The 15044-nt window shown below is 44.6% G+C and overlaps 1 protein-coding gene across 3 annotated transcripts in view; it reads right to left on the reverse strand.

Annotated features, from left to right (window-relative positions):
- The window catches only part of adcy1a (adenylate cyclase 1a), an 85746-nt gene that overhangs the window by 24968 nt on the left and 45734 nt on the right, over positions 1 to 15044 (reverse strand). The window contains exons 6-9 of one of the 3 annotated variants that reach the window (XM_070554341.1): positions 11787 to 11822; positions 7081 to 7239; positions 4415 to 4556; positions 1793 to 1948 (exon numbers count right to left, since the gene is read on the reverse strand). In XM_070554341.1, the coding sequence (XP_070410442.1) occupies positions 1793 to 1948; positions 4415 to 4556; positions 7081 to 7239; positions 11787 to 11822 (493 nt within the window). The remainder of the gene's footprint in view (positions 1 to 1792; positions 1949 to 4414; positions 4557 to 7080; positions 7240 to 11786; positions 11823 to 15044) is intronic. The other 2 variants (XM_054752011.2, XM_070554342.1) reach the window with 2 other exon arrangements.

A 15044-nucleotide genomic window follows, 5' to 3' on the forward strand; every position in this document is an offset into this window, starting at 1 on the left:
GAGTGAGCGAGTGAGTGAGTGAATGAGTGAGCGAGCGAGCGAGTGAGTGGGTGGGTGAGTGAGTGAGTGAGTGGGTGGGTGAGCAAGCAAGCGAGTGAGTGAATGAGCTAGTGAGCGAGCGAGTGAGTGAGTGAGTGAGTGAGTGAATGAGTGAGCGAGCCTGCAAGTGAGTGAGTGAGTGAGTGGGTGAGGGAGCGTGGGAGTGAGTGAGTGAGTGAGCGAGCGAGTGGGCAAGGGAGTGAGTGGGTGGGTGAGTGGGTGGGTGAATGAGTGAGTGGGTGAACGAGTGAGTGAGTGAGTGAGTGAGTGAGCAAGCAAGCGTGCGAGTGAGTGAGTGAGCGAACGAGCGAGTGGGTGAGTGAGTGAGTGAGTGAGCAAGCGTGCGAGTGGGTGAGTGAGTGAGCAAGCGAGTGAGTGAGTGAGTGAGTGGGTGGGTGAGTGGGTGGGTGAGTGAGAGAGTGGGTGAGCGAGCGAGCGAGCGAGTGAGTGAGTGAGTGAATGAGTGAGCGAGCGAGCGAGTGAGTGGGTGGGTGAGTGAGTGAGCAAGCGTGCGAGTGAGTGAGTGAGTGAGTGGGTGGGTGAGTGAGTGAGTGGGTGAGCGAGCGAGCGAGTGAGCGAGTGAGTGGGTGGGTGAGTGAGTGAGCAAGCGTGCGAGTGGGTGAGTGAGTGAGCAAGCGAGTGAGTGAGTGAGTGAGTGAGTGAGTGAGTGAGTGAGTGAGTGGGTGGGTGAGTGGGTGGGTGAGTGAGTGAGTGGGTGAGCGAGCGAGCGAGTGAGCGAGTGAGTGAGTGAGCGAGTGAGTGAGTGAATGAGTGAGCGAGCGAGCGAGTGAGTGGGTGGGTGAGTGAGTGAGTGGGTGGGTGAGCAAGCAAGCGAGTGAGTGAATGAGCTAGTGAGCGAGCGAGTGAGTGAGTGAGTGAGTGAGTGGGTGAGTGAGTGAGTGAGTGAGTGAGTGAGTGAGTGAGTGAGTGAGTGAGTGAGTGAGCGAGCGAGCGAGTGAGTGAGTGAGCTAGTGAGCGAGCGAGTGAGTGAGTGAGTGAGTGAGTGAGTGAGTGAGTGAGTGGGTGGGTGAGTGAGTGAGTGAGCGAGTGAGTGAGTGAGTGAGTGAGTGGGTGAGTGAGTGAGTGAGTGAGCGAGCGAGTGAGTGAGTGAGCGAGCGAGTGAGTGAGTGAGCTAGTGAGCGAGTGAGTGAGTGAGTGAGTGAGTGGGTGAGTGAGTGAGCGAGCGAGTGAGTGAGTGAGTGAGCTAGTGAGCGAGCGAGTGAGTGAGTGAGTGAGTGAGTGAGTGAGTGAGTGAGTGAGCGAGTGAGTGAGTGAGTGAGTGAGTGAGTGGGTGAGTGAGCGAGCGAGTGAGTGAGTGAGCGAGCGAGTGAGTGAGTGAGTGAGCTAGTGAGCGAGCGAGTGAGTGAGTGAGTGAGTGAGTGGGTGGGTGAGTGAGTGAGCGAGTGAGTGAGTGAGTGAGTGAGTGAGTGGGTGAGTGAGTGAGTGAGCGAGCGAGCGAGTGAGCGAGTGAGCTAGTGAGCGAGTGAGTGAGTGAGTGAGTGAGTGGGTGAGTGAGCGAGCGAGTGAGTGAGTGAGTGAGCTAGTGAGCGAGCGAGTGAGTGAGTGAGTGAGTGAGTGAGTGGGTGAGTGAGCGAGCGAGCGAGTGAGTGAGTGAGTGAGCGAGCGAGCGAGTGAGTGAGTGAGTGAGTGAGCTCATCATTTGTGACTGTGTGCAGATTATCAGAAGGATTTCTGTTTGTCACAAATGAAGTGGAATAAAACACACAACTTGTTAAATTCTCTCTTCGCTCACCTTGTCGTCATCCTCGCAGGTCATGACGTTAGAAAAAGGGATTTCTGCTTTAAACATCTTCCTGCAGTGCATGAGCTGCACCAGCAGGTAGCACACCGTTTTAAACTTCATCCTCTTGGCTGGTTTGATGTCTGACAGGATGATTCCAGGAAAGATCTGAAAGTAAAAACCAGAAACATCAGATGCACAGGACCACACAGAGGTGTGTGTGTGTGTGTGTGTGTGTGTGTGTGTGTGTGTGTGTGTGTGTGTGTGCACATTGCATTTAAATTTCTCAGAAAGACGCACAAACACATCCAGATTTTGCAGCACATCAGTAAAACAAACTCTTTTATTTCCATGAATGAATTCCTGTCCTTCGCTGATCAGGTTCATTATTCACCAGACCAGACGTTGGTTTAATAACGAGCCTCATTAAAACACAAAGTCCAGCGTTGCGTGGTGAGTTTAGGACAGATTCCTACATCTGTGTCAGAATTTTCCTGATTTTATTTGACTTCTATTCAATCTCCATGAATCTAAATGCATTTATAACAACTGAAGATTCATGGTTCAAAAAGGAAAACCTTTATCAGTCAGTATCTGTTACTGTAAATTAAACAGAATGTTTATAGAGTCGAACCTTTTCTGTATGAAGTTTTTTGTTTGTGTATCAAACAGCGTTTGAGAGCTAAATGCCTAAAACATCAAATAAGGAAGAACTGATCATCGTTACTCGGCTGTTTTGAGATTTTCACCAGTTTTTTGTTGCTGTTATGAAGTCTTTGTATTAAAACTCAAGAGATTTTTTTCTTGCTTGAGATGCAAAATCTAACACTTGAAGCACCAAAGACCTCGTCAGTACAGTGAGGATAAGTGGCAAAGAAACTAAAACACTATTAAACCACTTTGGGAATAAACTGCTTCGACAGATTTGGTGTCATGTGACCACTTTGCATCCTTCAAAAAGGACGTTTGCATATTCTCTTACATTTTCATGTCTCCAACAAGTCCCAGTCCAGTGGGAGGCTGATAGATCTGGGTTCTTTAACTCGGCTAAACAAAACTAGTTTGATTCAGTTCAGTTTATTTATAACTTATAACAAGACTCGTCTCAAGGCACTTCGCACAGTAAACATTCCAATACAACCCAGCAGGTCGCATTGAGTCACTGACTAGTGTCAGGTCTTTACAGCAATCCACATACTAAGCAAGAATGCAGCGACAGTGGAGAGGAAAACTTCCTTTTAACAAGAAGAAACCTCCAGAGGATCCTGGCTCAGTATAAGCAGCCATCCTCCACGACTCACTGGGGATGGAGAAGACAGAGCAGACACACACACACACACACACACACACACACACACACACACACACACACACACACACACACACACACAGACACACACACGCACACACACACACACACACACACACACACACACACACACACACACACACACGCACGCACACACGATAGGGGTTGTATCGACTAGTCGACTTCACAAATCTGTAGTGACTTTTTAAGCCTTTCATAGACTAGTCGCTGTCACGTGATAATGACCGACAAGATGCAGTACTCGGAAAAGACAGCAGGTGACGCCAGAGCGCCGGTATCTGACACCCGCCTCAAAACGGACATTTAACCAAATTGTGACCTTTACCCTCTTGTAATTGAACCTTCCCCTCACCCCCATCCCAACCTTAACCAGCTTGTGCATGCAAAGCTCTGATCGTTGACACGCTCCAGACATCTGCGTCCTGAGCGCGGCCGCAGTAACATCATGAAATCAGGTGTCGCCACCTCAAAAACTAATTTAACACGCGATCGTTCATGTCGGCTCATTTCCTTTCATGTTTTCTGTCTTTTATTTGTGCCTGATGCGTTTCGCTGCTGTGTAGCGGGGCGCATCACCTGTTTTGTCCTCCGGTGACGCACCTCACCGGTGCGGCCGGCGAGCACTCCGTTGTTTTTGCGGTCGGCAGATCTTTTAGATCTGCAGTTCAGAGGTAACTCATAAGGTGAATATATATGAAGCCAGGTAGCAGTTTTTCTTTGGTTGCAACAAACAGACACCATTGAAGGTAATCAGAAGTGAGGAACACAAAATGAAATAATTATTTTAATGTTTAGAGCAGCAGGAACTCTGAGAGGCTGCAGGCGCATCAGTGAGTTTGCGGCCGCTGCGCAGGGGGAGGGGGAGAGGGCTGAAGCGGGGGGAGAGGGCTGAAGCAGGGGGAGGGGGGAGAGGGCTGAAGCAGGGGGAGGGGGGAGAGGGCTGAAGCGGAGCAGTAAAGATGCAGAAACTACCGTTGTTAAAAGAAATATGTTTAACTTTGAAAATGTGGGCCAATTTTAATTGTCAAAAACTCCAGTGAACCAACAACCCCCCCTCCCCACCCCCGCTACAGGAGTATGACATCATCAACGACTAGTCAAAGTCGACTTGATTTTCATTACTTGACTGTCGACTTAAAAAAATTTAAGTCATGCAACCCCTAACGCGCGCACGCACTCACACACACCAATGCGTATAGTTTTACCATCCACCCTAGCTAATCCCCCGGCCTGCCTCCTCAGCATCAGAGGATTATTTATCACTGAGCACTTGCAGCAGTGAGGAAAAAAAAAGTGGTTCATACTTTTCTTCTGTGTGATGGAACGATGAAGAAGGTCTCGATGTGATGCTTCTGAAGGAAGGCGTGCCTCTCATGCCCGAGGCCCGGTTCCACCTCGTAGTCTCCGTTCAGACACTCCAGGGTTGTCCTCGTGATGTGCACCTTGCTGAAAGCGCAGCAGAGGATGAAGAGCGGTTGGGAGTGAGCTGCCGAGGTCTTAAATCATTACCTTCCTCATTATTTTTATCAGACTAAAACTCCCTCAGTTTGCTTCAGACGCGTTCGTTCTGACGACTCGTTTAATCTGCAGCGGAGAGCTAAAATCGTATTACTTTACTTGAATCGGCCCCAAAGAGATGACCCCATTTCACTGTTTTAAATGCAGATCTGCTTGTTATTGCACACATTCTCTTTAAGTGAAGTGAGATTAAATTAATGCCCATGCTCTTCCTCATTTTAACTTATGTTTTAAAAAAAAGCAAAACTGCAAATAAATAAAATTACTGAGGAAGTGTTAAAGATGTGGTTCACTGAAAGACATTTTTTTTAAACTATTTCTGATTCTAATGGGTCTCTCTCAGTTTATCAAGCAGGCTAAACATGAAAATAGTCTCCTACACTTATCTCCTAGCCTGGCAGGCCATGCCAATGCTTCCTCAGGGGAAGCAAAGGGCCTGCTCCCATTAATGCTGCCATTCAAATAACCCCAGCCCCTGAGAATTTTTACCAAGCCAATCAGTGCTGAGCAGCGTGCGTCACACACGCGACGCTCAGCTTCTCATAAACAACAAAGACGGCATCTGAAGCGGAGTTTGCTGCGGTTCTAAATGACTTCGTGTCTTTCAAACCACAAGAACAACCGCTAAAAGCTTTTATTCCAAAGAAAGATGTTTGCTCCGTCGCCAGACGCCATCTTTGACTACAGCTAAAAAACCACTGTGTTGCGCAGTACAGTGGGCATTTCCGCCTTTTTTCTGATTGGTTATTTTTAAGCTGGCTAGTCCCGCCCCTCGTGTGCCTCTCTGCCTGTGAGCAACCAGACTAGTTCTCTGTGTAGATTTAAACAGAGGACGAGTCTGGCAGGCCAGGCAACAGAATGACATCCTGGGGTCAAATTTGGTTCCTTCAATCACTTTCTCACTCTCGCTGCGTGAGTTTCGTGGACGTTGCCAGTTACAGATCAGCACCAGAAGATTCTGGATGACAAGCAAACATGGGTCGTACTCAGTAAGTGGATAAGTAGACAAATACATGGTTAGATCTGGTGTTGGCACTCAGGTGTTTTACAGTAGGGAGCACTTACTACACTTATTACTGTGAAATTACTCTGATATTAGAGGAAATGTGGTAGTTGGCAGTGGCGTGTCCAGATCTTTTAAAATGGGGTGGCCCAGGTGAGGCACAACTTTGTGCATGGGTGGCACCAATGGTTATGCTTTTTTTTTGTTTTACCCCCAAGCTGTTTGTGGACAATGAAAAGCATATTTAAAGGTAAATTAGTGTGGTGGTACCTGGGGTGGCCAATCAGATTCCAAGGGTGGCATGTGCTACCCCAGAACACTCCCTGGACACGCCCTTGGTAGTTTGCTGTCTTGCTGTTTGCTTGCTATTGTTGTTCTGAACGACTCATTAAAGGAAGTGAAACACCACAGCTGACTCATCATTCACTTCCCACACACATTTCTTTGTAATATCAAGTTGTTTGAAAAGGCTTGAGAAATTTTTAGAGCAACTTGCTTCTAATTCACTGTTATCACTGTTAGCTCAACGTTAGCCTCTAGGCTACTTCACCTGATATTAGTGTGAAACAAAAAGATGCCGTGGCTTCTTAGGGGTAGAAGAAATAACTTCTGGGTCGCTCCTGTTTACTGGCTTTGTTTCTTTAACAATCTCTGGAGCTGATTCCCTGCTGGTATTGGATTACATTTTCCAGCAGTGCTGCGTTAGCTCGCCGCAGACTTGGCAACCTAACAAACTCAAAGATTGAAAACAGTAACTACCTCCCTCTTACTTGTAAAGGAGCAAAACTGGCAACCCCCCAGCTGGCTGAGAGTGAAACGTTTCCGTATAACCATCCTTCCGACATGATCGAGACATTCGACTGTTTTGTAATTAGCTGTAAAATTCTTACGTATTGCTCTTTATTTATTGCAAAAACAAAATGCTTTTTTGAGCTGTTTGTAAAAACAAGTACTTGTTTCATATTTGCTGTTTTCATTCATCAAGTTTAAAAGGACGCTAACAAAGAACAGAGCACACGAGGAGATAAGAATGGCGTCACGCTGTGTGATAAAAGCTCTTCTCCAGTCCACCTGCCAGGTTGAAATATCAAACTCGTTTTTACAACCGTGTTGCATCAGCTCTTCTTCTACCAGCTTGTTTAGGATGTGGGACCAGCTGCTCTAAAATGTTTCATTGTTCAAAGGAAGATTTTAAACACTCACGACTTCAACTTTTTCTTCGATAATGTTGAATTTCATCTGCAAAAGTTCTGGGCTGTAATATTTGTGATACGATTTCAAGCAGAAGGTTTTCTGAATGCTGCAGGTTGACAGTTTGAAACTGAACAAAAGTGTTTTAGAGATCTATTTATGACGATTAATATGTATAATAGGTATGTTTCCACATCTAAAGAGCGGTTGTTCTGCTGACTCAGCAGCTGAGTTCGGTTCCTAACCAGCGGTACCGACCCAGGCAGTCCTCCGGCCTCCATCACGTTTGCCAGAGTCACATCGTTTGACCAGACGTCGTACTGCCACTTCCTCAGGCCCAGAACACCACACAGAACCCGACCCGTATGCAAACCAACACGCATGTTCAGATCCACCTCAGTAGCCTCCACCACTGACCTGCAGGAAGAGAAACCGTTCAGCAGGAGAAAGATAAAAATGAATGATGTAGCGTTGTTTCACTTTATATTTGATGACGTTAAGCTAATGTTTAAATGTTGCTTTTAGGTTGATTTTCTCTGTTTTCTGCCTTTTAAGCAAGGGCGCCCCCAAGGGGTGGTCAGGGGTGGCCATGGCCACTCTAGAAAATTGCTCCCCCCCCCCCCCCCCCCAAGGAAAAGCCAGTGTCAAAAAATCATATTAATGTTCAGTCAAACCATATATTGATCTTGTATATTGGAAACATAATTGTAAAACAAATTTTAAATAATACAATTAATGAGTAAAGAAATAATCAGAATAAAAAATACAAATGTTTCTGCTGCCCACTATATGGTAAATGGCCTGTATTTGATATAGCACCTTCTAGAGTCCTGGAACCCCCCAAGGTGCTTTACAACACAATCAGTCATTCACCCATTCACACACACATTCACACACTGGTGGGGATGAGCTACAATGTAGCCACAGCTGCCCTGGGGCGCACTGACAGAGGCAAGGCTGCCGACGCCACTGGTCCCTCTGACCACCACCAGCAGGCAACGTAGGTTTAGTGTCTTGCTCAAGGACACAACGACAGCAACAGACTGAGCGGGGCTCGAACCTGCAACCTTCCGATTACGGGGCGAGCACTTAACTCCTGTGCCACCGTCGCCCCATGAAATAAAAACAGTTTTTATTTCCATAGTTTTTTTTGTGCGTGAATGCAGAAACAGGTGAATAAACCTAAAAAATGAAATTTTAAATAAAATAAAAACATTTTAAATGACTGAAATGTTTTTTTTCTAAAACGTTTGAATTTGTAAAATTTACGTTGGATAAGTATGTCATGTTCTGTGTCCCTGTGGTCCCCAGCCCCCTCCTGGTTCCCCTCATGTGCCCCCTAATCTCCTGTGCCTCCCTATAGGTCCCCAGCTTCTTCAGGTTTCCGTTTATTCACTTCACTTATCGTTAGTTTATTTATCTTTTGTCTTTGTTCTACAGTGTTTAAAGTTCAGGTTATTTTAGTAGCTTTGGTTTAGGACAGGCATGGGGAACCCTGGTCCTCAAGGGCCGGTATGCTGCACGTCTTTGCTCCAACCCTTCTGATTCAGTGGTTGATTCACCTGTTCAGCAGCTCATCAAGCTCTGCAGAAGCTTGTTAATCACCTGCTGATTGAAATCAGGTGTGATGATGCAGGCATAGGCGGAGATCCCGTGGGGATGGGGGGGACGCGTCCCCTCACACAAAGTTGCCCCCCCCACAAAAGTTATTGTAAACATATAAATGCTATCAGTAAACCTGTATTTTATTCTAAAAACACAACGTAAAAGTTAGTCTGCAAATACAAAACAGTGTGTTTTTAATTGTTGAGAAATTATAGTCCACCCCGCCCAATTCCTCAAGTTGGTACGGTCGGTCCACACGCGCTGTTTCCAACGGGCGGGGCTGCCGGCTCTGCCCCGCTCACAGCTTCACAGCAGCTCGCAGGCTCATAGGAGGCGGGAATCAAAAAGCCAGCGGTTTCCAGCAGTAAGTCAATAATCACACGCTTGTTCTACAAACTTAAATGTGTGTGTCACATGTGGTCAAAAATGTCAAACATAGACACCGATTATCTTTAGTTTTTGATCAACGGTCGGAGATCCCTTTATGACAGACCACCACCACCACAGTAAAAAAAAAGTTGTCACTTCATGTTCTCTGGTCATTCCAGGATTATTCCGCTATTATTATTCCATTCACTAAGGTGACCAAAAGTTCCTTTTTCCGGACACGTACGCTTTCACGGTCTTCCCTGGAATCTGCGGAGCATTTGTAGATCGATGAAAATGTCCACGTTTCATCCTATTTAGCAGATGAATATGGTAGAATCAAAACTAACTGGTCCGGTGTATGGAAAACCACAGCGTTTAACCGCTCTCATCACGTCTTCCTCAGGCTCTGCAGCTGTTTACAATATGTCAAAGTGCAGGTGCACCGTGCAGCTTAGGGATGAACTGGTAGCAGCAAATGTGTGGTGGAGGCACGCTGCTCAAAGCTCTCAGTGTAAAACATAGAGCCAAAGATCCCGTTGGCCACACAGACCCAAAAACACTCTGGAAACTGAGAAAAGTGAGAGATCGATTAAACTGAAAGATACAGTATAGAGTATGTATAGGTTTAGTGTATTTGTAAAGTAAAAGTTTTAAATTTTTATTATTAAAATGAAACAAATATTTCAAGAATATATTTTTAGATTTTGTGTATCTTTTCGTTCAGTAGGACTTAGATAAAGTTATTAAATATTACAGTTATTCTCTAATAGCCTACAAATATTTCTATGATTTATTAAAGAGATTTCAGTCACTTTTATACTTGACTTGTGAAAGCTGATTTGAAGTTTTTCTAGCCATATTTAGAAGGAAAATTTCAAATATATTAAAATCAATATGGAACTATTTGGATTTTAGTAGCTTTCATGTTATGTGGTTTAATACAATTTTAATTTGACATTTTATGTTCTCTCTCTTTGTTGTGAAAAAGTTAGATATGTTTTACTACTTAAAATTACTGTTTTGCATCCGTCCACACGTGTAGCTGTTGGTCAGCTAGTAGCCGTGTCATTTCAGGACATGTTGCTTCAACTATTAACGATCTACTTTTAAATCTTTATTCTGAACTGCTTATTCCGTTTTAGGCCACAGTCTTGTTATTGAAATGAAAACAAAAAGAAAGGATGCTTATGGAGATGTACAAAATTGGCAAGATATTATTGTTGATCAATATCCTCCATGTCCTTTCTAATGACAATATCCCATCTGTGTGTGTGTTGCTGTCCAACTGTCAGCAGACCAGGTCAGTTGAAATGGCAGAGAAACGAAAAACAGCAGACATCAGGTCGTTTTTTAATGCTCCAGAACGTCAAGCAAGTAGAAACTTGCATTTTGATAAAGACATCTGTAAGAAAGAAATGAAATTGTTTCTAAATGGTTTCATTAGGCAAAGTCCAGTCACTTGCGCACAGGCAGCCAGAGCCTGTCAGACACAGGCACAGCGTCACAGGTCAGTCTCTTATAAGGACATACATTGTTGTATGTAGAGAGCATTTTTTTTCATGTCCCCCCCCAAAAATTACTCTCTGAAGTTTTACTGTTTATTGTCCCTCCCAAAATTTAAATGGGATTTCCACCCTTGCAGGGTTGAAACTAAAATATGCTGGATAGCGGCCCTCGATGGACCAGGGTTCCCCACCCCTGGTTTAGGATTGAGATATGGTTTTCTCCCCTGCTTATTTCTGCTTCTTCCCTCAGTTCATTAGTTTCACCTGTGCCCAATTCCTCACGCACCTGCTCCTCGTCTCCTATCACCCAGCCCCTGTGTATATAACCCTGTCTGTATCTCAGTGTTTGTTGGTCCATTGTCGTTGTCAGTGTTGTTCTGTTCCTCCTCGTGAAACTCTAGGTTTTGCTCATCAAAGAGTTTTTTGTTTTTGTCAGTCGGGCTACTGACTTTAGGCTTGGCTTCCTGCCCTTTTTGGATTTTTGAATTTTGGAGTCTCTTCCTAAACAAAGGCTTTTACTTTGATTTCGCTCCTGCCTTGTGTCGTTCTGGGTTTCTGCATCTTGGGTCCTAACCTCCTCCTGGCTCAACGTGACAACGTACTGTTATTTTAATAAAAACGAATAAAGGTGCAATGCAGCACATCGCCACAGGCTAAATTCCCCCAGAGCTACCACAAGGACCAATTTGGTGTGCCACCCCAAAAATGTATTTGGTCCCATCTGGCCACCCCCATCAAAATTTTCTGGAGGCGCCCCTGCTTTTAAGTACTTCAAAATGTACTTAAAACATTCCAAAACCAGTTTCTGTTTTATATATATGTATGATCAGTTAAAAATGGTAAAAAAAATTAAAACTCAAGAAGTGCACAACCTTTAAGAAATTAAAAGCCTACCCTTTCTTGAAGGAGGGCTTGTCTCACTCCAGTTTTTTGATTACTTTTTACGTTAGGATTTAAACCAGAAACCGCGGCAGCAAACTGGAACTGGGTGGACTACAGATTGTTTTAAAGTTATGTTAAAACATTCTTCATCTTCAAGGTCAGCTTCAACAGTTAATGCCAAAGTTTTAAGACCAGATCTGGAACTCTACAAACACAAGTTTTAGTTCAGATTAGAACATTTTTGAGTTCTCTGTCGTCAGGTGGAAGAAAAAAATGAAACAAGTTTACTCCAAAAGTGTTTTACTTCAGTCTGGTGTTTACTTTTCAAGTTTCATTAAAATCCATCCAGTAGTTTGTGACAAAAATAGGCAAAAACTTTGTCACCTGTCTGCCACCTTGTAGTGGTTCAACTGTTGCAGATGAAAACAAATTTAACTGAAGGTAAAAATAACAAAAACAAACAGGAATTGCCTAGATCATTTGTAGATAAATCACAACTTTATCTCAACCCACTTCTGGCCTTGAAGCACCAAGATCAGATCAGGGTTAGTCCCTTCATCAAAACAGGGACACATGAAGACAAAGGACCAGTCACATACTCACTTATGGCAATTTGGAGTCTCCGTTGAAACCAGGGATCTGTAGCGTGACATCATCAAGGAGAGGAAGGGGAGATTTTGAAATTTTAACTGCTACATATAGCTCCCAACACAGACATATATACATGGATGCTCCAGGGACTGGCGCTCCCCATTGGAGCTGCCATAGTGGCAAGCCGCCATCTTGGTTGGGTCTCCATTTGCCCCCAGTGCATTTATTTCTACTGAGGAAGATGCTTATCCAAATTAAAAACACATTTTGTCAATTTTTTTTCACATCAGACACAAGGTATGGCATGATAACTAAAATCTAAAAATATTTAATCTAAATAAATTTAAATAATTTTAAATGTGAAATCCCATCAGGTAGGCTAGAAACATCAATAGTAATCCCACATGATTTGTTTTCAATAGTACGCCGGCTGTTGTAGCCATAAGCTGCAAGAAACGGGCTTAGTTGCTCACCCTGCTTGACTTTGGAGAGTGAGGAGACCCATCCAATATGGCTGTCCAGCACTCAATGGGGTGTCTTTGTATTTATGTCTATGGCTACCAGTCCTGCCCCTATCCATTCCATCTAATGTTGGGAATTTAGTTGCTTTTTAAACTCGTGTTGATGCAGGAAACAAATGCTTGGTCACCCTTCGTCAGTTTTAGTCGCTTTGGGTGTGAGAATATTTTGCGGTATCACATATGATCTTAAAGGCCACTAAACCAGAGACGGAGAGACCGGCGACTGTGTCTCAGGTTGTCAACTCCACCTAATGATTACTCACACATGTGCACAAATGATGCTTTTAATCTAGGCCAGTTACGGGGCTCAGCTATTTTAAACATGCGTAATTAAAAAGCAAGTATATTACCAGCCTGATACTGACCCCACATGAACACACAAGTGACCTTGTAGGTCTAAATGCTCCTCAGCCTTCATCAGGTTCTGCAGGAGCTGCAAATCAAACCAAAACTGCAGCGTTGAAGCAGGGAAACATCTAAAGTTAAAGTCCCTCTAGTCATCACACACTGGTGAAATTCATCTCTGCAGTTGACCCATCCCCATGGGGAGCAGTGAGCTGCAGCAGTGGCTGTGCTCGGGAACCCAATCCAACCCCTTAAAGCTGAGTGTCAAGAAGGGAGTCCCATTTTTTATGTCTTTATTATGACCCGACCAAGATTTGAACCCCGATTTCTTAGTCCCAGGCCGGACCCTCTACCACTAGGCCACTGAGCAGGAATCAGGAACTCACCGTGCTAGCACACGCTAATGCTAAAACGCTAATGCACCTAGCTCTAATACACAATAAGCTGCGTCAGTGCATCACCCTGCAGTGCATGCTGGGTACTGGGGTGCGTTCCTGTTGATTGGCCGCAGTCAACTTTCTTGGCTTGTGTAAATGAGAATATCAACTTAGAAATAATACTTTCTTTATCTCATAAAACAGGGTCAAACTGTGAAATGTCAGCATTTTCAAGTTACGCTCATAATTTTAAACAACATACAAAACAAGCAGTTTAACCCACCATGCCTGGTTTGGTCTGCGGGAGAAAAACGCTCACATGCATGCGGAGAACACACTAACTGCACAGAAAAGCAGCACAGGTGGGATTCAAACCAGCAACGCTGTTGCTGTGAGGTACAGTGCTCCACCATGCAGGTTGTTAGAATTATAATGAAATACAACGGATTATAATAGAGTTGTTATGTTGACTTAGTGACTTTCAGTTTAATTATTATTAATTCATAAGTCAGGTTTCCAAGGGTTCGTTCAGATCACAAAGTTTTAATCGGTGTTTTAGCGCTGCACCACCTACCTCCTGCGGTAGCTGCAGAAGCTTTTCCCAAAATCACCTCCTAAATCACCTCCCAAAGCTCCTCATCGTCAGCGGGAGATCTGTCACGCTAAACTCCTCACAGAGTCACGAGCGAAGCTGAGGAAGAGGACATGGAGCAGCGAGGAAGAGGCTGGTAGACTACGTGTTTGATTGTGAATGCAGAAGGAAGCAGAAATGAAGTGAGGGTGGGGGTGTCTTACACACATCGGTGCGTTGCGAGTGTCTGTCCTCTGAGAAAAGGACAGATCCATCCACTCTCAGACTAAGCAGCAAGAAAATGAACACGTCAGCGTTCATGCTCTTGGTTGTGCACATGTAAAGTTAAAGTCCCATTAGTTGTCACACACACAGATGTGTGTGCGAAATTTATTCTCCGCATTTGACCATCCCCTGGGGGAGCGGTGAGCTGCAGACAAGCCGCGCTCGGGAACCATTTGGTGGTTTAACCCCCCAATCCAACCCCTTAATGCTGAGTGTCAAGCAGGGAGGCATTGGGTCCCATTTTTTCAAAGTCTTTGGTATGACTCGACCAGGAATCGAACCCTGATCTCCCAGTCTCAGGGTGGTCACTCTACCACTAGGCTACTGAGAAAGGTTGAGGCTTCACATGTGCTCACAAGCAGGTTTTAGCTGGAAAACCATCACTTTAAAGCCCCATTCCATTACTTTTACAGCTTGAGTAATGTTTTCTTTTTGAAGTTCTGGTGGCATACTATATTATGTTCATTTTTGAAGCTGTAATACGGGGTCTCACGTCTGTTTACCACACTACACAATTCGCCGCCAGATGTGCTGACTGCGTATTGCTTTATGGATGGGTCTCACTCTCCAAAGCAGAGACTGTAGAAAAGTCCAAAGTCAATGCAGAGTGAACAGCTTGTGTCTGATTTTGTCACAACGCTTGATAAAATGTGTTTTTTAGTTGGGTAGCACCTTCCTTAGTAGAAATTAATGCACTGGGGGCGAATGGAGACCCATTTAAAATGGCGGCCAGCCATTATGGCAGTGCTAGTCCACAGGGCGTCTACGTGTGTATGTCTGTGGTAGACCCACGGTTCAGAGACTTGAGCAAAGGCAAATCCGCCAAAGAAAGCTAGAAATTCCTCATCAGAGGAATCTAGGAAAAGAAAAGGAGAACGCGATAGAGCAAAGACCAGAGTTAGCATTGGGCCGGATTTTCCTCACTGGAGAGCTCTTCTCGAGAGAACGGCATGGACTACGGACTCTGACCTAGCCATGCTGCTAATGGATAGTTAAGTAGTAAATTGTTTCACCAGGGTTCTTGTGTTTTGTCAGGCAGAAAGTTGTTATTTAGTCCTGATAAAACTTTATTCAATGCTGAAACGCCGCTTAATGTGTTTGTTTGGGCACGCGAATTGGAAACAGCCAGTAAACATGCCTCTTACGCGTGACAGAGATGTGATTTTACGAC

The sequence above is a fragment of the Nothobranchius furzeri genome, chromosome 8 (assembly GCF_043380555.1).
Source record: "Nothobranchius furzeri strain GRZ-AD chromosome 8, NfurGRZ-RIMD1, whole genome shotgun sequence".
NCBI lineage: Eukaryota > Metazoa > Chordata > Actinopteri > Cyprinodontiformes > Nothobranchiidae > Nothobranchius > Nothobranchius furzeri.